Source organism: Lytechinus variegatus, chromosome 1 (assembly GCF_018143015.1).
Source record: "Lytechinus variegatus isolate NC3 chromosome 1, Lvar_3.0, whole genome shotgun sequence".
NCBI lineage: Eukaryota > Metazoa > Echinodermata > Echinoidea > Temnopleuroida > Toxopneustidae > Lytechinus > Lytechinus variegatus.
In genome coordinates this window covers 83,089,868-83,112,090 of record NC_054740.1, presented here as the reverse complement: position 1 = coordinate 83,112,090, position 22,223 = coordinate 83,089,868, and the positions used below count along the sequence as shown (strand labels likewise).

At 35.3% G+C, this 22,223-nt stretch overlaps 1 protein-coding gene across 3 annotated transcripts in view; it reads right to left on the bottom strand.

Moving 5' to 3' along the window:
* Window positions 1–22,223, bottom strand: part of LOC121425405 (MAGUK p55 subfamily member 6-like) — a 49,376-nt gene that overhangs the window by 1,553 nt on the left and 25,600 nt on the right. For 2 of the 3 annotated variants that reach the window (XM_041621461.1, XM_041621454.1), the window contains exons 4-12: window positions 7,489–7,641; window positions 6,757–6,912; window positions 4,985–5,060; window positions 4,380–4,531; window positions 3,421–3,552; window positions 2,783–2,891; window positions 2,118–2,345; window positions 1,123–1,325; window positions 538–657 (exon numbers count right to left, since the gene is read on the bottom strand). In XM_041621461.1, coding sequence (XP_041477395.1) covers window positions 538–657; window positions 1,123–1,325; window positions 2,118–2,345; window positions 2,783–2,891; window positions 3,421–3,552; window positions 4,380–4,531; window positions 4,985–5,060; window positions 6,757–6,912; window positions 7,489–7,641 — 1,329 coding nt within the window. Of the gene's footprint in view, window positions 1–537; window positions 658–1,122; window positions 1,326–2,117; window positions 2,346–2,782; window positions 2,892–3,420; window positions 3,553–4,379; window positions 4,532–4,984; window positions 5,061–6,756; window positions 6,913–7,488; window positions 7,642–16,275; window positions 16,350–22,223 lie in introns of those variants that run through there. The other variant, XM_041621468.1, reaches the window with a different exon arrangement.

The following is a 22,223-nucleotide window of genomic DNA, read 5'->3' as shown; positions in this document are numbered from 1 at the left end:
AGTGATACTTGATTACTATTATGTCCAAGTTTCATGAATCAGATTCAAAAACTTTTAAAGTTTTGATTGTAATTCAACAGATACCCCCAAATTGGCCAAAGTTCATTGACCCTAAATGACCTTTGACCTTGGTCATGTGATGTGAAACTCATGCAGGATATTTGGTGATACTTGATTAACCTTATGTCTAAGTTAATGAACTATGTCCATATATTTTCTAAGTTATGATGACATTTCAAAAACTTAACCTCAGGTTAAGATTTGATGTTGACGCCGTCGGAAAAGCAGCGCCTATAGTCTCACTCTGCTATGCAGGTGAGACAAAACTTATCTGCATTTTTTTTTTCTTCTTCATACTTCTGACCAATCTTATTGCAGTGCTTCAGTGTATGAATTCTTGGGATTTATCTAAAGAAGGTCTAAAGGCTTCATTTTGCCAGCCTCGACATTATAGGAGGTTGTTCCATTCAGTGGACTCTTAACACCTAATCACTGGCCTCAGATCCATCCCCAATATCATGACTGTAGGAAACCTACCATGACATGTTTTTCTGATGATGCAGCTGCTTCGTGTAATATTCTAAGAGTTTCTAGATCTGGGGATGCTACAAACACTACAAAAGGCAAGAATTCACTGTTCCTCAGAAGTTTCAATGTCTGTAATAAAACAAGTGAGTCATTGGTTAGACAAATTATTATTTGAATTCTATGAAAATTAAATGAAATTGAATAACTAGTACATATATTACAACACTCATCACATATCTTTAAATAAAGACTTCACCTATATTTGTACAATATCTCTTAAAAATTCTATCATTGGAATAGCACTATGTTTTCATCTGTATCAAAAAGAGGACGGAGGTTCTACCTACTACCCCCCCTAACAATGCCCCAAAAGTTCTTAAAAAAAAATCACAACACGAGCTCTGGAATAAAGTGGAAGAGATAATTAATTTTGTTTTTCATTTTTAGTATATATTAATATTAACTTAAAAATCAGATTACTGCATTTGATCAATACAAATTGTTTAGCTAAAAATGCAAAATATTTCAATGTTCACTTCATCTCTATTTCTAAAAAAAAAAAAAAAGAGCAGAGGAATTATAATGACTATTCACCTGAGGGTTGACATCTAGCACACACATTTGACCTTTCTGATTGACCTCTCGAATGGAGTCAAAGGTTGTGCCATAAAGGTTGTTAGCAAAGTCTCCATACTCTAGGAATCGATGGTTAAGGATGTCATTCTCCATTTCACTGCGGAGGACAAAGTGATAGTCAACTCCGTTCTTCTCACCTTGTCTTGGAAGCCTTGTTGTATCTATGAAAATTAATACCCAATAAAAACTAAAACATCAATCATCATGTCTTGGTCAAATCACAAGTCATATGGCATGCTACTCACTCTGAAAACCAAACTCAAGATGATTCAAGGATTCCTACCCAGGACAAGCCTACTCCCCCGGCTTCCACTTGTACTTGAAGGAGTTGTTGTCAAGGTGAGGTGTTCTTTGGGGTGACTTGCCCTGCAGAAAGTTATTCAAGGGGTGCTATGTTCTAGGTGGATTTTAACATGGGAAGGGTCTTCAGGCTAGATTTTTTTTGCATCTTAAGACATGCATGTACAGCCTGTAATATTAGCAGCTCCTTTTCTTTTTGTAGGATGTTGGATTGAACGTCTGTACACATCCGCCTCTGCAACGCACAAAATATTATGGTTGAATGACATCAATCTTCATTACAATTTGCTCCTTATAACACTGGTACAAGTACATGTATGAGCCTTTAAACCATTCCATTTAAATTGTGGAACCAATCAGATCTTGCACCAATCAACATCTGCCTATTTTGATTCCAGCTAATTCTGCTGAAAAACTTATTTTATGTTTTCAGTTTTTTATTCTTAAATTTTTCATAAATTTATATAAAAAAAAAGCTTTATAAGACAGCCAAAGTACCTAATAAACATTTGCTGGAGAGTTGTCAAAAAAGTTTAGTGTCTTCCCAGATGACATTAGTTAGATGACATTACTTCTAAAGTGAGATTCGAACCCTAGACATTGTTGTTCAGTCTGAGCTAAAATAACTTGTTTCGATATGGATGTATACTCACGGGCGATGGGAACACCGAATCTTGATGGATCATGTTCTATGAGTCTATTCTTAAGTGTTCTCCTACCGACCCCTTGAGCACCAAGAAGAACTATAGTCTTCCTCTGGAACGGTGGCATCTCCTGAACTTCTTCATAGATTACAATGTCTGATCGATCAAACTGGTGGTTCTTTCTTGTCTCATACTTCTCACGTTTCTTCTTCTTGGATTTGACCAATCCGCAGGCAACTGGGAAAGAAAAACATTCAAAATTTGTTTGCTGAGATTGGAAAGTCCATATTTACAGTTGCATGAAGACATGAAGTAGCTTCACCTGGCCATCATAAACTAAACAATGAAAACATACCATAGTTCTCATGTGCTTTCAAAATATAGTGAAAACTTCATTCCCACCAACTGAGATTTGAACTTCATGTTCTAGTAAAAGAAGGTGAACTGTAAAATAACAGATAATGAAACAACCAAAGAGGTTACTATTTTCAGATTTTGGGAATTTAATCTTGCTACAGGTAGCTTTACAGTGCAGTCGAAAATTTGCCGTTTCGTTGTACATGTCTCTAAGAAAGTGCATTTGATCAGCATCAATACTACTTAACGAAAACCAAAGTTCGAACCCATATGGTTATTCAAATTATAAAAGATACAATACTTGTATTCCAACTTACCCAGTTCACTTGTATAGATGTTTTCATGAGGTACAAATGCTCTCCTTCTTTCTTCTAGATCTTGGCTTGGAATAAGGCCCGACTGTCCTTCATCCCCTACAACATAGGCCTGCATGAATAAGAGTACAATATTTAATCATATCAAGTATTGTAAAAAAAATTAGACTTGCCTTCATTCAAAATCAAACTCATCACTTGCAAAAATTTGCTCTGGGAAGGTGAAAAGTAATTCATAAGCTCTCATATTCTTCTATTACTATAAGAAATCTACATGTACATCATGGAAAAAAAAAGGCCTACTGAAATTTCTGAAAGTTCTGCTTGATATACTCTTTCTAGATTTGTAGCTCTGTGAATGCCCTGCTTGATTTAGTGTGTATACCAACTTTCTGCTGTGTAAGGTGAATAAGTTTCCTCAACAAAATCAATATTCCCTTTTCTCACACTAGACAGCATTCTTTAATACGTTGAAATAATATATATTTCTCAATTAATATGAAGCAGTTTCTTTAAATGAATGTATATGATCAGAACTGCATTCAATTTCATTTCAAATATGACAAACTACTTTCCATCCCTATTAAACACTCAAGGGTAAAATCAATCATTGACCTCTGAACTTTGACCCTAAACCTCACCTGCCACCATTCCATATCATCTCTCTCCACCACACATAGAATGTCTCCTCTTCTGAATGGCAAGCCAACTTCCTGACATGGCACCAAGGTATCATTGGAAGGGTCGTAGTCAAAAAATGCTCGAACATAAATCTGAGGAAAGAAAAAAATCAAACACATCAGAATTTGTCAGGAAATAATTTGATTTCAGGTTAGAAATTTAATACTCTGATAAGATGAGGAAGCAGATAAATTTCACTCTTGTCTAAAAGTTTTTTGCCCCAAAAACTTAACTGATAAGGACAAAGCAAAACCAAATTTTCAGGTACTTCTGCTTTATAGAAAAAAAGGAAAAAAAGCTGCGATATCTTCATAATGTAAATTTTCAACAGTTTTATCAAAAAGAACTACCGGTTTGTGAAAGACATCTCCATTATTTTCTTTTTCTTTCATTTAAATATTCTATATCTATCAAGACATAACAACATAGTTGAAGTACAGTGAGCATACTTTAACAACAGCATGCACTGCAAAGCAAGGCATTCAGCACCGTGAAAAATTGAAACTTTGAAATTCATCAACAATTTTTTCAAGATTCATCATTTAACACACCATCTTTTAATGACAGACAAGATGTAGTCTTTATTTGATATTAGATTCTGAGAATTGCTTCATGTCATCAGGGGCCTGTTTAACAAAGAATGACAACTATTGTATTGTCTTAACTACCATGGTAACAAGGCTCCGCTGCCAATCACATTGACGGTTACCATGGCAGTTGCCACAAAGGCAAAGTTAATCTTTATGAAACAGATCCCAGGGATAAGCCATCTTCACATAACTGAATAAAGATTAACATGTATGCCCCTATAAGACCATTAGGCCCAAGGGGCATCCACTCCTTGGGAGAGATAACATAACTGTCTAGTCAAATCAGCTGAACATATGCACTGGTCAACTGAAATTATCATTGTACTTACTGGAGGTAGCATAATACAGTCTTGATAGCTTGGACGAATCTTTAATGTGACTCTTCCTTCAGCTTTCTTGATATGTTTCCTCAAGGCATCTGGGTCATTGCTGACATCATGGTCGTTAACCTCTTGAATGACATCACCAACATGTAATAAACCTACAACAGAACAGATAATAACACTTTTTTTGCAATATTCAAGATGAGGATTGACTGTCATTTATCAAATTCTTATCACTGAAAGCAATGCAGATAAAACTGTCCAATCATAAGGATAACTCATTGAATGCCCTCCCATTCACATGATTTGGAAAATGCTGAAATGGTTTGGCAGACAATTTGAATTTAGTCCCATCTTTTCACTTCTGCAAAAATGTGACCTAAAAATTGTATCAAGTTTTATTATTACGGCGACTTCTTGACAAAAAATGTAGTCATGACAAGTGTTTTATTTGCTCAGGTGAATAAAATAAGTTTACGAATTCAGACAGTAAGAAAAGTATGTAGAAAGATCCCAATGACAGCGGTAATTTTATGATTCATCTTTATCAAACAGAGAATCTTATGTCTCTATACATTGTAAGTGCCACTACCATGGTGTATCAAATTTACCTTGTTTATCAATGATGCTTCCATGTATTATCCTTGCTACTACTATCTCTCCATCCTCTACCTTGAATGTAACACCCTGAAAGAAACAAGTGGAATGCCTCTGGCCGTCTCACCTGCATCACGCGGTTCAATATAGCAGCAGTGCTGACTTTGAATACTACTCTAACTCGCACAAGATGTTCAGTGATACATGGTTACTCTTATGTCCACTTTTTATGAACTAGACCAATAAACTTACAGAGATATGATGGTTATTCAACAAAAAACCCCAACATGGCCAAAGTTCATTGACCTTACATGACCTTTGACCTTAATCATGTGACCTGAAACTTGAACAGGATGTTCAGTGATACTTGATTACTCTTATGTACAAGTTTCATGAATCAGATCCATAAACTTTCAAAGTTATGATGGTAATTCAACAGATACACCCAATTCGGCCAAAGTTCATTGACCTTTGACCTTGGTCATGTGACCTGAAACGTGCACAGGATGTTCAGTGATACTTGATTACTCTAATGTCCAAGTTTAATTAACTAGACCAATAAACTTTCAAAGTTATGATGGTAATTCAACAGATACCCCCGATTCGGCCAAAGTTCATTGACCCTAAATGACCTTTGACCTTAATCATGAGACCTGAAACTTGCACAAAATTTTCAGTGATGCTTGATTACTATTATGTCCAAGTTTCATGAATCTGATCCATAAACTTTCAAAGTTATGATGGGAATTCAACAGATATCCCCAATTCGGCCAAAGTTCATTGACCCTAAATGACCTTTGACCTTGGTCATGTGACGTGAAACTCATGCAGGATGTTCAGTGATACTTGATTAACCTTATGTCCAAGTTTCATGAACTAGGTCCATATATTTTCTAAGTTATGATGACATTTCAAAAACTTAACCTCAGGTTAAGATTTCGATGTTGAATCCTCCAACATGGTCTAAGTTCATTGACCCTAAATGACCTTTGACCTTGGTCATGTGACATGAAACTCTAATAGGATGTTCAGTAATACTTGATTAACCTTATGGCCAAGTTTTATTAACTAGGTCCATATACTTTCTAAGTTATGACGTCATTTCAAAAACTTAACCTCAGGTTAAGATTTGATGTTGACGCCGCCGCCGCCGGAAAGCGGCGCCTATAGTCTCACTTTGCTTCGCAGGTGAGACAAAAACGAAGACCAGAACCTATCAATGAAGGTCATTAATACCCTGCTGTATGTCATTACCATGGCAACAGCTCCAACCACATAGAAAAAAATATGTCTTGCCTAACATTACCCAAGACAAATGAGTGAGCTAAATTTCATGAGAATTGGTTGAAAATTGATGAAGTAAATCACACCACAAAGTTTTTTTTACCTTATTTTTGCCATAATAATTAATATACTGTTACCATGTCAACAAAATTTCTGACACATACGTAAGTTTCACGAGAATTGGTTAAAACCGATGTAGTTCGATGTGCAAGATTTGCAAAGGACCAACCGCCCATACACTGATTCCTATATACCCCCTTCAAACTCAGGGGTTATATTACATTATTCTAGCATTATCCGTTTCCATATTGAATTTCTTTTTATATGACAATTCAATATCTGTGCAAATGAAAATGACCAGATTCATTAGAAGCTTCGGTGGAAATGCATCAAGGCAACCATTTAATAAAAGAGAGAAACAGATTAAAAAATGAAAAACAAAAAGGATATTGCAGAGAGACAGAATTAACAAAGATAAAATTTGAGAGTACAGCATACTAACCAGTGGTTCATCTTTTGATTTCCTGATGCCAACCATGCGAATTGCATCCCCCGTCGCATTGAAGTCAGGGGTATAGAAATCTTGGGTGTGGTCATCAAACTCTGATGATGAATCAAGGTTCCCTGATGCTATGTCGTCATGGGTCCTCAGTAATGACTGAATGGGAGAAGTGTGTTAGAAATATATCAAGGTTTTACTTATTTAGATAATGTTCATCTATCAAATTGTGAACAAACATCATCTTTAGTCTGATATAAGAACTGCTGGGTCTCGTTTCATTAAGACTTGTTATAATAACAAAGCACAATTTCTATTATAACAAGTTTACTATCAGCCAATCAAAGTCAATGATTTTGGTAGCTTTAAACTGTTATAGCAAATTTGTAATTGTAACAAGTTTTATGGAACAGGCCCTGGTATTATTTCCCAGCTTCAACATTGGCAACCATATAAATTTGAACACATGAACATGTATTTTCAGTATAAAACAATAATGTAAAAGTAAATAGTACCACCATAACCAGTCATTCAATGGAGGTGGTTTTGATATGCAAGAAAATATAACAGAGTCTGACTCACTACTTTGCTTTTGACTTTTTGGCTGATACAAATTCCCTTATTTTTCCCTGACTGGAAAAAGTAAAATGATTTTCCCTGATGGGCAGGTAACCCTGTCCTAAGGTTCACAAGAGATTTACACCTCGGTATATTTTCACGATATACAGTACTTACAATAAAGTTGAGATCTTGAAGTATCCCTGCAAGTTCAGCAGCACCATTATCACATCCAATGATCTGAGTCAGTTCTGCCATGATGTCTGCTGCTAAGCCAAGACTGTCCATTCTATGAGGCTTCAGTTCTGTGTCTTCAAGAGTATCATGAGCCTGTGAAGAAAAAAAGAATCAGTAAAATAATTTACATCTTTAGAGCTTTAAGGTATATCATTACCCTTTATATTTCCTTCTGGCTAGACTGCAAATTAAAGAGATAATCTGAAGTTGAAATGAAATTTGAAAATTATACTTATATACCAGTTACATCGTTCCGTGTAGGCTTTGCATATGACTTGCGGGTGACTATCTTTCCTACCCACATCAAGAGTATCTCGTCCATATCTTACATGCAGTTGCTCGCAGTAGCACATGCAAATCTGACTTGCACACAGAAAAATCTTGAAGAAACTCAAAACTTTGTTGCGGGTGATTGTCCGCAGCTCATCTGCAAGGCTTGCACGGGACAATGCAACAGAACCTACAAAGCACAACAATGGCAGCTATATGCCCCTTCACTGATCAAAATCCAATGATTTTGGTTTTTGTAAAAACTAAATCCATTTGATCTGATAATGGGCTTTATTTCAAATTCACATCTTGAAAGTGAATACATCACCAGTTCAAAATGCCGACTTTCAGTGAGAACACAGGCCTACATGTACATGTATGTGGGAATGATTTCAACAACAGAAAAGAAGATGGCTTCAATAAATCATGCTTGTTAGAAAATGGGGACAAGTATTGAAATTAGCAGTTCATATGAAATGAAATTTTGAATTTGGGGTGATTTGAGTAGGCCACGTGTGATTTGTGTGCATCACAAGTACTGTATGTTAAAAGAATAAGTCTGAATACCAAATGTCCTGACATAATGAAGTCTGCAGCAGTCAAGAGGTTAAAGCTGGGTAATTGAGGGACTAGCTACTTGGAAAGGTTGACTGATCTTGAGATAAAAGAACTGATACCTCTGAGTCTTGCTGGATTCATGGGATAGCAAACGAGCTCAGACACATCACTGATGGGTCTGACCTTAGATTGTCCTTCTCTATAGACAATATCATCAATCTCATGTCCATCCCGCTATCATACATAAATCGTCTCATATCTATCTCCCTTCAGTCTTTCCACTATACACCTACTTGCACATTGAGGTAATAATATACTTGACCATGTGAATGAGAAGCATCACGTCCATAGTAAAATCAAAGAAAATTGTTGATGAAATATGAAAGCTTATAATTAATCTCTATCGAGCATCCTAATACATTTTTTAAATTTTGAAGACTGAATAAAAAATAGAATTTTGTCATATCATATTCACCCCCTCCCAACAAGAGAGAAAGAGAGCAAAGAGGATGGAAATAAGGAAAGCTATTCAACTCAAATTGATTTGGACACATAAACCACATCTGAATTAGTAATCTGAAATCTTGGAGAGAAATGGAAAAAAAATCAGTGTTCTGCTTTCTTCCACGTATTACAAACATGCAGTAATATTGAGGTCTCTGCTTCAAATGGTACTACATACATGTACATCCATCTTTGTAGCATATTATTAGAGCATATGGTCTGAAAATTGAAAATAGAGCTCTTTCCCTATATGAATCTGAATAATAGCTTGAAATCATTATTTCAACTTGACTCAAAGAGGAGATTTAGTTCCTTTTGGAAATGAGTTCTTTACAATATATCAATGTATGCATGGATGAACAATCGTTCATCTGCTGTTGATTTTAGTAGCTGATTTCAAAATGTAGTATTGATTGAAACCATTCAGTCAATTTGTCATCCATAAATCATGGGTGAATGCCCTAATGCTGCACAAATATATATACAGCACAAGCAATTAATGCAGTTGGTTTGCTGTTTATACTCTTAGCTTAAAATGATAATGAGCAATTAGTTGGGACAACTTCATTGATGAGCTAAATATTGACGAAAGAAAAGATCAATGCCTATGATTTCAAATTTTATAATATTCTGCACTAAAATGACAAAATTTCTCTATATAAAAAAACTGGGGACCTACTTTTTTTTATTTGAAACATGTACGTCTCACACATGAAATGGGACACAAAATTACAATTTCTACACTCACTGAATCTGTCCAATAATCACCAAGGGGGAGAATGAACAATTGATTTAGATCAAATTATCACAATGATTCTATAAATCGTAGAATGACTAATGGTTAATATTACTCATTAACTAACTCTACACTTGAGACAAGCTTTAGTGACTTTTAAAAGCTAGGAAAAATGAAATAGTGTAAACGTCATTATTCATCCTTTGCTCTGCACAAGCTGAATAACCTCAGAATTCTTTTAACAATGGCATTGCCTTTATTCTTAATCTTAAATATTATTTAAGAATAATTATTATTTCATGATCATATCTCTCCCCTTGAAAAGGAACATGACAAACCCTAAAAATTGATGCCATTCAAATACTCGCCAAGGGGGATGTCAGTTTGCCAACTCATACACGTATAGTTCTACCATCAGCGGAAATAAGAGCAAAGGAGGCCAACATGCACTCAAGGCACTATCAAATATCTTCCGTTCCTTTCCACCCTGTATTAGTCAGGAATGTTAGAGAACAAACATGAATGTTGCTTGCGGCTCCACTTTGGGTTATTTTGGCTCTAAACCAAGGATGAGAGGTATACAGGGGATTCTCCATGACGTTATTTGCTCGATGCATGGGGTACTAATGCACCACATATTCAAACATGGGAAGAAGTCATATCCTATAGTGCATGAACACTGTCAACAAAGTACAACATAGGAAACCCAATTCAATCTCTTCACATGTATTATGGGTTATCTGACAATAAGTTTCTGGGAACTATAATTATATGCCATCAATTGTGACATTAGCTTAATATTTCAAGCTCTTTATTATTAATGAACAATTAACTACCATCATTCTTTAATTACTGCTAATTTATACAAAACGGCCCTTTGTGCTCTGTAGAAAGATTCAACTAGACCTGTACTTTAAATTGATCTTTTTTCATTGTAACAATACTGATATTCAAATTATTGAAATTAAAAGACCATCTATTCTCCTCTCCATAATCTTTGACAATTTATGAATGATGAGCTTTAAAGCCAAACTCAAGCAGTCTCAGTGAATAAAGAGAACATATTTTATATATCAATTATCATCATAAATATTAACCATTCTCATTTTGCTAATTACTGAGCAATTGTTCATTTTCAATCAGAATCATATAATGGAACATGCCATTAATAAAGAGAACCACTTAAATTTGGTAAGAATCTCTTCCAATTCATTTCCCTATCATTATCCCAGCTGAAATGATTTCAAATCTAAAGTTAAACATCTTTTTATTCTCCCAAAACATTTCTACCGGTTAATTCAAACTTACAAAAATAGAAAGAGATCACCAATCCATTGCATCATACTAATTTTTGTAGTATATTTTCAAAATGTGAAGAGTTCATTTCCATCAGAAAGCAGCTTCTACTATGGCTACATGTCGGTTAAAAAATTGGGATAATCCCTTGTGTATGTGAACTGACCTTTAACTCTTCACACCCCATTTTATGGATATGTCCCTACTGATTTGAGTGATTATTTGCATGAGAGATTCTCATTTAGCATTGGTGTGAAGCCATTTGAAGGGTCTCTCCTTTGATAACACTACCGGTACTGTAGAAACACCTGTACAGTATGAAGGATGGAGAGCTCTTCATGAAAAACGAGCCAAACTACAATAAACCCATGATAATCAGTTCATCTCTTCATGAAAAAGAAGAAAAGGAGCAAAACATACTGCACTGTATGGACAGTGTCACAGTACATATATATACTTTGCTTGAAAATCATAAATGTCCATTTGGATGTAGATGATGAGATCCCTATGTAATATTCAAAGGGCATCGCAAGATAACTTTTTGATATAGATATATACATGTAACAACATCCACAAAAACTGATGGGAGAAAACATGAGCTGGATGGATATGCATGGATCCAATGTTCTAAAAATGCAATGAGCAAAATATTGCAGCAGAGTTGTATATTTCATGAGCTCAAAGCCTCAAACAAATTCTTTGAACAGTTTGTCTTTATATCTACCACATCTGAGAAGAATGGCATGTTATCTTGCAGAAGTGTAACAGCCAGGCACAATAATGTGTAACGGTAACTACATTGACCATAACAGTGAGAAATAGCATTGAGATACAATAACATTAAAACATTTCTAAGAGGCTCAGGAAGTTGATGATAAGAACATCTATCTTCAGCAGCAAGCAATAATTGCCCTTGAGAATGTTACTCATCCAGGGACTATTTATGCTAAGACCATACACAGTCATGATCATTTGATGAGAGATTCAGAATGATGATGGATGATAAAAAAGGGGGGTAAACTCGACAGAAAAGCAGGCAAGTGAAAGTGGCTGAGGAGGATGGGAAAGAGGTAGAATGAGAAAGATAAAGGGAAAGGGTGAGTCAAGATTCTATCTGTTGGTGTGTACATGTATGTTATTTCCCCCCTCCTTTCTTTATTCTCCTCCTGCATGCTATCCCCATCGATCACATTATATAGTGGAGCTGTTTTTGTTTAGGGTAATCCCGAGTGCAATCCTGACTTCAGACAGCACACAACATCTGTAGCCAACTTCCCATATAATTGGCATTATGATAGTCCTTTAAAAGCAGGGTTGGCGGATTTAAATCACGTTGATTTAAATTGTGATTTAAATCGCGATTTAAATCACCATGATTTTTTTAAAAAAATCATTGATTTAAATCACTTCCATTGAAAAATGTACAAATCATGGACAAAGTATTTGTTCAATGCAGTTTTAATTCTTCAAGTCAACTGAAAAACTTTGAATTAACTTTATATCAATAAAAGATCAACAAAGTCTTCATATCTACTTAAAACAAATTAAAATCAAATTAATAAAATCAGGTAATTCCTTAAAAACTACAGATGTATGTTGTCAATAGGTACTCTTTTTTTGTAAATTATGTCGAGTTTTTCTTCTGAAATTTTACATTCTTTGTCAGTTATTATTAGTCAATTTCTTTCTTAACATAAAGTTTTCACATAATCCAAAGACTTTTCAGAGAGCAGTTTGTAAAAAAAAAATATATAATATATAAAAGTCAATGAGAAAAGGTTTGTTGGCAGTTTTCCAGTTTTGATCCTTCGCCTACACATAACTACTTCTGTCATGTAAAAAAAAAATGATACCTGCATGTACTGTAATCAACATATTTAACATACCTCTTATTTTGTATTGTTACATTTATCATACATTTGATTTTTTAAGTAACATAATTATAACAAGTGGAATGCCTCTGGCCGTCTCACCTGCATCACGCGGTTCAATATAGCAGCAGTGCTGACTTTGAATACTACTCTAACTCGCACAAGATGTTCAGTGATACATGGTTACTCTTGTCCACTTTTTATGAACTAGACCAATAAACTTACAGAGATATGATGGTTATTCAACAAAAAACCCCCCAACATGGCCAAAGTTCATTGACCTTACATGACCTTTGACCTTGATCATGTGACCTGAAACTCGAACAGGATATTCAGTGATACTTGATTACTCTTATGTACAAGTTTCATGAATCAGATCCATAAACTTTCAAAGTTATGATGGTAATTCAACAGATACACCCAATTCGGCCAAAGTTCATTGACCTTTGACCTTGGTCATGTGACCTAAAACGCGCACAGGATGTTCAGTGATACTTGATTACTCTAATGTCCAAGTTTAATGAACTAGACCAATAAACTTTCAAAGTTATGATGGTAATTCAACAGATACCCCCGATTCGGCCAAAGTTCATTGACCCTAAATGACCTTTGACCTTAATCATGAGACCTGAAACTTGCACAAAATTTTCAGTGATGCTTGATTACTATTATGTCCAAGTTTCATGAATCAGATCCATAAACTTTCAAAGTTATGATGGGAATTCAACAGATATCCCCAATTCGGCCAAAGTTCATTGACCCTAAATGACCTTTGACCTTGGTCATGTGACGTGAAACTCACGTAGGATGTTCAGTGATACTTGATTAATCTTATGTCCAAGTTTCATGAACTAGGTCCATATATTTTCTAAGTTATGATGACATTTGAAAAACTTAACCTCAGGTTAAGATTTTGATGTTGATTCCTCCAACATGGTCTAAGTTCATTGACCCTAAATGACCTTTGACCTTGGTCATGTGACATGAAACTCTAATAGGATGTTCAGTAATACTTGATTAACCTTATGGCCAAGTTTTATTAACTAGGTCCATATACTTTCTAAGTTATGATGTCATTTCAAAAACTTAACCTCAGGTTAAGATTTGATGTTGACGCCGCCGCCGCCGCCGCCGCCGTCGCCGTCGGAAAAGCGGCGCCTATAGTCTCACTTTGCTTCGCAGGTGAGACAAAAATCACATTAACATAATGTAGTACAGTCATAAGCTTTCTCTTATAAACCTTTTAAGTCACTGCAGCCCATTTTATGTTCAGTGCTACAAATAATGGAAGTTTTGTATCTGCATGTAATAGTGGAAAGAGCTCTATAACAACAATTTGCAAAACTCAGAATAAACATTTAACACTGCATTTTAATGTTAAGATGCAGGTACTTCAGTTACAATCATTGGCAGTTGTAAGCTGTGTCTCATTTAAAATAAAATACTTCTTTTTGTAATAATTATGTTGTAATTTAAGCAGTTTTGCAGTTTTTATCCTTTAAGTTAAAAGTAAGTAGATTCTTTTTCATACTTCATGGATCAAACAGATTTTTTTTAGAGAATATGGGAATAAAAATTGTAGATTAATGTAAAAAAATCACAGTAACAGAATGTAGTATAGTGACCCTTTGACTAAGCTATCTCCTATATTGTTCTCCAAAACTGAGAGTTTTGCATCTATATCTGTAGCAAGAGAAGAGCTTTTTATCAAAAAGATCCTAAACATATACAGTTCAACAGTTGTAGTCTCTCTTTGACTAAATACAGCTGTGACTAATTGAAAAAAAATCATTGATTTGAATTATTTCTCTTATAATATACATGAATACTAGTAATTGGCAAAGGGTTTGTTGGCAGTTTTGATAAGGATTTTTCTCTTGGATTTTTGAAATATTTGAATGAAAAATCCCAGAGGGGAATTTTCTCTACTCACTGGGAATTCCCTATGGAATATTCCTTCATAGGCCTATGTATGATAGAATTAAGTTCAGATACATGATTCCTCAAATTTATTTTTAATTGTCCATTTTTACTGGATTTTAATTACAAAATATGTGGTTAAGAACAATATTAGGGGTAAAATGTATAACATCAATATTGATGTCATTGTAAGAGTAAGGGGGGGATAATTACCCTTTTTTAAAAGGAACTTTTAAAAAAAAAAAAAAATAAAAAAAACCTGATTTAAATCAAATAAATCCGATTTTTTTTATTTTTTTTTTTAAAAATCAAAAAAATCGCCAACCCTGTTTAAAAGCAAAGTGCCACAAAAACTTTGACAACCATAAATATTCCACAGTACTGATGTCTCACCCAAATGAAACATTTTGATCATGTACAGTAGTCTTGCCAGTATAGTTGATGAAAAATAAATGTCTATCGTTACAAAATTCATAACAGTATTTTGCCAAGAAATACCAAAATAATGAAAAGGTGTATGTATCAATACCATTAATAAGGCAAATTGGCTTATGACTAGGCACAGGACAGTTCCCTTAAAATAAATGTACATGTACTTGTATTGTTTTACAGTATGTGTAAATGTCCTAGACTACAGTGAGAAATATTCATTCATGAATAAGGTTTATAAACAAGCCATACACTTCTTCCACATGACAAGACGTACATGTATTAGCATGCAAAGTTATGAACCTGGTAATTGTCGAATGGTTTTATTATAATTACATGTATGATAATCATCATTATAATCAACATCATCATCATCATCATAATCACAATCATAACTGATATCATAAAGCTATTAAAATCATCCTCCTCATCACTATTTCAAGCAGAATAATCATGAACATATTTATGTCCATAATATTAAGTTCATATCTACTCCTGATAAAACACAGTAAAAACAATGAACAGAAGACAAAACTTGATACATGTACATGTATGTAGATTGCTTTTGGCCATGCTGGTTTGCTACACATAATTCTCATCTTTTTACACTGTGACATTCTTGGAAATACATGTAATTGAACACTTTTACACGTAACTAGTACAGGCAATGAAAATATCACTGGATTTGTGCCTCCATGATGCACTTTCCACTCCACTTTAAGAGCTTTTTTTATGAGTCAATTTTCATAAGCATCAGTTGGCTAATCCAACCATAATGAACTCTACCCACCCACGATGATGCCTTTGTATGGCTACAGAGGAGCTGCAAACACTCAGATCACATTTGCTATAAAGCATGCATGAAAAACTCCTTCCAAATTTTCATGAGGATACAGAAAAAATAGCAAAGAAGAAAGTGTACTAAAATCATTATTGTAGCTAACTTTAATATATGATACAGAAAAATGTTGAAACAATAATCACAGGAACTTACATAAAACTGAATACTAGTTCATAATTGGTAAGTTGTGCATCAAAAACTACACTGCATATAAGCTCCAGTTCCAACGATAAATCACTGTTGTTTTTTAAAGCAATAATATTCAACTCAATATTCAAAAAATAAATCTTATAAAAACTTACATTTAAAAGCAACCATGAACATATATTCCTTTTCTAGATGTTACCATCGAGACCAGCCCATAGCAGAATGTGTGAGATGAGCTAGCTCAGCTTGCTTGCACTGAATCAAAATATCTCCAATATTTAGTCAATGACATCCAGAGATGGGGTAAGAGGAGTGCTAGTCTTCTAGAATATACCCTAAACCTACTAAATTAGGATGAAAGTCAGTGCCACATGTTTTAGCAGAATCCCACTCGGGGTCTTTCTCTGTGGCTTTCCTGCATTACCTACTGTTTTTGTCAGTGCTTAAATTGAAGGATTAAAAGATGCTGATCTTTAGAAACCCTTCAAAAGATGGAGCTACATACAGGACCTTTAATAGCAGAATTGTACATTTATCCCCTGACCTGCTTACCATCATTCCAAACTTGTATATTAAGGACGTTCCACAGTTAAAGTGAAATCCATTTTCATCAAACTTTGCACATAGATACTTTAGAACCTGAATAATCCAAATATGCAAAAATTATAGGTCCATGTGCTTGATTTTTTGCTATAGAGCTTCAAAGTTCCCCCAACTGGATGTTTTTAAGAACTGCGCATTCAAAAGAATTTGGCATTTTTAGACCTCGGAAGTTCACTACAATGAGTTTAAAACCTCTCTTACTCAGTAAAATACATGAAAAAGTCATCAAATCAAGATAGTTAATACTTGTATAGTATTCGTTAGAATGAAGAATTCATTTATTGTGCTATTTGTTTGCAATTTCAAGTCTAACAGCACTGTCATTTCTTAAAAATGGCATAAAAGATAACAAAAACTCAATCTAAAAAATGTGACATTTCAATAACAAACTTCAAAAGTACAATAAATGCTGTATATTATTCAAAATCCATGTCATTTTCACCAAAATTCGCAAAGTTGTAGAGGAAGGTATACCTAAGAGGTGCAAACATTAAAAAATAGAGGTTTATTCGCTTGTTTTCAAGCTATCAGCATTTTTATAAGAGCAAATATGATTTTTAAAACACCAAAAATGTGCCAAATGCTATGTATCTATGTGAAGAAAAAATCAAAACCAGTCTACCATTTATTCAAACTTGGGGTCATATTCATGATATTTGGCAGCACTGCAGAGTAAAGTACTTTGAAATTGTAGAGATATATTCTTAAAAATGGCCAATGGAATAATTTTATTTTTTTAGTTTCATAAAATAACGCATCGGAACTGCAGTTAGAGTGCAGATGATGAGAAAAATCAGCTCACACCCACAGCTAATTAATCACCTGTTCATCAATTGTGACGTCAGCGCGCAGAGTGTAAAATATACGCAGATCATAATGCGCACAAACATAACTGTGGAACGTCCTTAAATATGACATCCTTATCAAAAGTTTACACAAGGCCATAAAATATCAGATTTCCACAACTTACATAAAACTGAATACTGGTTCATAATTGGTAAGTTGTGCATCAAAAACTACACTGCATACAAGCTCCAGTTCCAACAATAAATTACTGTTGTTTTTTAAAGCAATATTATTCAAGTGAATCTTAATTTTATGCATACCATGTGAATAATTCATGATGCCTGTGTGTGTACATACAGGTATGCCTGTAGATATGAGTCTGTATTTCTAGACTAGGAGAGTCCTCCTAACTGTCCCTTGTAATTTAGGAATCAATAAAGATCATTGGAGGTTAGATCATCATAGACTGGTAATTGAAGGATGGATAGGGGTTGAAGCGCCATGGTTGCTTCAGCTTGTTGCCAATTAGACAGCCTCACAATTTTCATTCCACTACAAGGCTTGTTCAGATATGGTATAGTTCAGCAAGACAGCAACATGTACATGTAATAGTACAAAGTTAATTTTAGGCACCAAAATTTGATATAGAAGCAGATTTTGCCCACTTGCAGTTTAAATATTGATAAATCAAATTCTTCAAAAACTAGTCTAAATGGGATCATAAAGAAATCAACCTTTGATGTCATGGTTTGCCTGTGTGACTTTAAGCAATTTTTGAGACCTATATTAATAATAACGCGGTTCTTGTATAGTGCATATCAAACTACGTCATAACGCCCATGTGCTTCCAAAGGGCTTGGATATTATTGTGGGGTGATCATTTCAAAATGCATGAACATTTGAGGAAAATGCAGTGAACGTTGTTGCACCAAATACATGTACATGTACAGTGTCTGAATTAGGTTGAAAGCTTCAATGGAATGCTTGACTGACTTCCATCAGTTTAATGAAGTGTAAAGCAACACTGTCAATTTGATCTCAGTTTCTACTTGGAAAATGCAAGGCATTATGACTAAATACAGCAGCCACAATAAATGATTGATTTTTGTTCTGCAGTTGCTTGGATGCACATATCCACTTTCATTTTACGTGGGAAACAAATATCATAGCCTGTTTTTCTTCAAAGTGGTTTTGAATAGATTTTGATTTTTAAAACTACTTTGTCAGATTCGTACATGTCAGGAAATGAAATTGCAAAAACTAAAAATACAACACAAGTTGTTGTTGTTGCTTTTTAGAGGAAAAAGTGGACTTTGATGTATCAATAAAACATGTGCAGTAGGTAGCAATTCAGTTGTGAATCAGTTTACTGGTGCAAAGTTTACAGTATACGTACATGTATGATGAGATGTTAAATTTCAGGAATAAAGAAGAAGTCTTGCTTCTATTGGGCTTTAAACTGGAGTGGAATGCCAAGAAGGATACTACAAAATTAATGTCACTTTAGCAGGGTTTACACTGAAGAACAATTAAGAAATGACTGGTGATCCTTTCTTGTGATAAATGATATTCACAATTACAAGATTCACCAGTCATACTTAAAGAAGCTCTTAACTTTATACGAACAGCTGAGGAAACCCACACCAGGCCAATGCTAGAACTTCATACAATTATAGCCTCTCTAGGGATGAGTATCCGTCATTAATGCATTATTTTCTTTTAGCTCCACCCTCAAACACTAAATGATTATCCCCAGTGACATTCATTGATTTTTTTTTAGCTCATTACAAGCAAAATAACTCATATTATTTTTACAGATATTGACTAAAAAGCTACCTCTACAGGTTACCAACAGTCCTAGAAAATGTTCAGTTGAATACAGTACAGCATGAGGGTTATAGGGACAGTGATTTTCCGCAATCGCGGAAAACGGACAGAATTCACGGAAAGGGCCTTTTGAAACGGAAAGTGGCATTTCAAACGGAAAACATATTTCTCTCAATCCGCAAACAGAATAGCAACAGAAATTGCTCCAAATCACAACAAAATAGAAAATTAAATACCACAAAACTAAAATATCACATCCACATACATATCTCACTTCGCTACAATCACGACATTCACACATTGTGACTGCACTCGACATCAGCACACGATTGTACCCCGCGCCCGTACCCGGCCCCGGCCAGCCGGGTTGGGCTTCACTGTACACATGTCGTTCCAACTACACGGTCGTGTGTTGCTGCCCTCTATGTCTGAAGATGTAACAGCATGATATCGTAGTCTTAAAATCCAAGATGGCGGATTTGCAAAAGCCGTTGACTGATGATAACGTTGTAAAAAAACCCCCAAAATTATCACTGAAATATTTCACCGTGAAATAATGCTAATAATGTAAAAGGTGAGGATGCAAGCATGCTATGTAAATGTCTTTGTAAAAATATTTTATGCACCGCATAGATCTGATTAGAACAGATTCTATTGTGTTGTTGGCCCGGGGGGGGGGGGGGGGCACTCAGTATACATGTATAATGCATAGTGGGTATGTGCCGCCGAGGGGACCCCCATTTTTACACTCAAATTTCCGTTCCAAGGCATAGCATTTTTGTCTTATTGAGAAAAAGAACAAAGAAAGCCGCTCCAAGGCATAGCATTTTCTTATCAAGAAAAAAGAAGAAAGAAATCCGCTCCAAAGCTTCGCATATTTTCATTATGCCGTTCTGGTCGCATTGATCTGCTACAATGAGCGGCCGCAGAGCGCTGTCCGACCATCGCCTCTGCGCGAGCTCACTCGGAGGAGGCCGCGCTAGCTGCATCCATTCTATAGGGATGCATACCCACGTACTCACACGCTGGCGATCCGTTCCAAGGACCCCCATTTTCACAAACGTTTGCAGTTCCGAAGCCCGTTCCGAGGACCCTCCTTTTTACAATAAGCCCGCTCCAAGTCCCCTGTTTTTTGTCTCGCCCGCGGCACACCCCTACCACTTTTTTGGTTGAGTGCCCCCCCCCCCCAGGTTGATGGGACAGTAGCAGATAGAAATTTTGACCAGTGCGAGTGTACATGTACGTGTGATTTTGCTATTCAATGTGTAAACAGAATTGTCACTTTTCCGTGTGTACAAAGTCTATGGGGAAACAGAATTTCTGACATGCTGAAACGGAATTTGAGATTTTTTGAAACAGAAAATCACTGTCCCTGGGGTTATTGGTATAATTATTGGGGAATTGTTGCATAGAGAATATAAAGTGTAACTAAAAATTCTCTTGTTATACTACACTGTAAATGTACATTTACATTCAGGCTGCAACAAACCCACTTGCCCGCTTGCCCAAGGCAAGTGAAAATGATGGGCAAGAAAGCATTTCTCAGAGTCAATTGCATGATCGGGCAAATGGTTGTTTTGAAAAAAAAAAAAAAATGACAGTAAATCACAATTATCGGACAATCATCTCTCATACAATGTCAAACCAGTTTAAAAAAAAACAGTGAAAACATGTAAAATCAGCACCAATTTTTTAATGGGCGATTCCATGCTAGAAAAATCAGCCATTTTCACAACATTTTCCAACCTGCTGTCCAAACGAACAATGAACTTCAATTTGCTTTGTGGTAAATATTAAAGGACTACTGGGGAGACATGCAAAAAACTGACAACCAACAAAAATATGTTGTCCATAGGTGAATTAGAGCTTAAAATGTTGTGTGTCGTACGGGACATTTCTGCGTCCCGTACGATACACAGCATTTTCAACTATAATTTACCCATAATCATTTTTTTGTGTTGGTTATTAGTTTTTCACATGACTACCCCCTATAGCTTTATCATAGGCAAAAAAAAAATATTTTATTGCTCAAGCATTCGGCTAGGACACTTGAAATTGTTGTCAAAATGTCCCGTATGACACGTATGGAATTGCCCTAAGTTATTGCCAGGTAACTCGTTCGAAGAACCCTATGGGGTCTGCCATCTTACATTCTACAATACACTGTGCGCATGAGCTACTATCTTGCGCAATTTGCCAATGACGAAGGGCTAGGGAAACCCCTTATTTCGCCGTGTGCACATGCTCCATCTTGTATATTGGCGATACATACAAGCACGCCAGCTGATTCTTGAGCTCGCTGCAACTTCGTGACTCAGCTTTAAGATTCGTGATCATTCCCAACCGAGTAAATAATGAGTCGTCAGACTAAAAATCAGCAAGTTTTTTTGTCACGATAGGCAGTGACTTAGTTTTATAGCTCCAAAGGTAGTATGAGTTAAACTGCAAGCAAAACTGGGTCAAAATTAGCAGATCCAAGTCTATGATGGCAATAAAAACTAATGTCATGAATTTGCTGAAAATAGATTTATGTGTGTTCTTCACTACATGATTCTTATTTGTTGTTATTTCTCTTGACCTTCAAATTAAGTGTAGACATGCTAGCACCATCATGAAAAAAATAATAATAAAGAGCAAAAGAATAATTCAAAAAATTGGGCAAGCAGTTTTTATCGACAAGGAAATTTTTCCAAATTTTTTTTGTAGGGGCCTAACAATAACATTCACGGTAGGACCTACACATGTACCACTGCATTGGTCTGATCACTCTCAGGGGATGTGCTCATTTGAAGTAAGTAATATCTTGTGTGCACGCTGGTGATTAAAGCATTATTATTAAACACACTTTTGCAAATCAGCCCCCAGATGCAAGCAATGAACATCATAC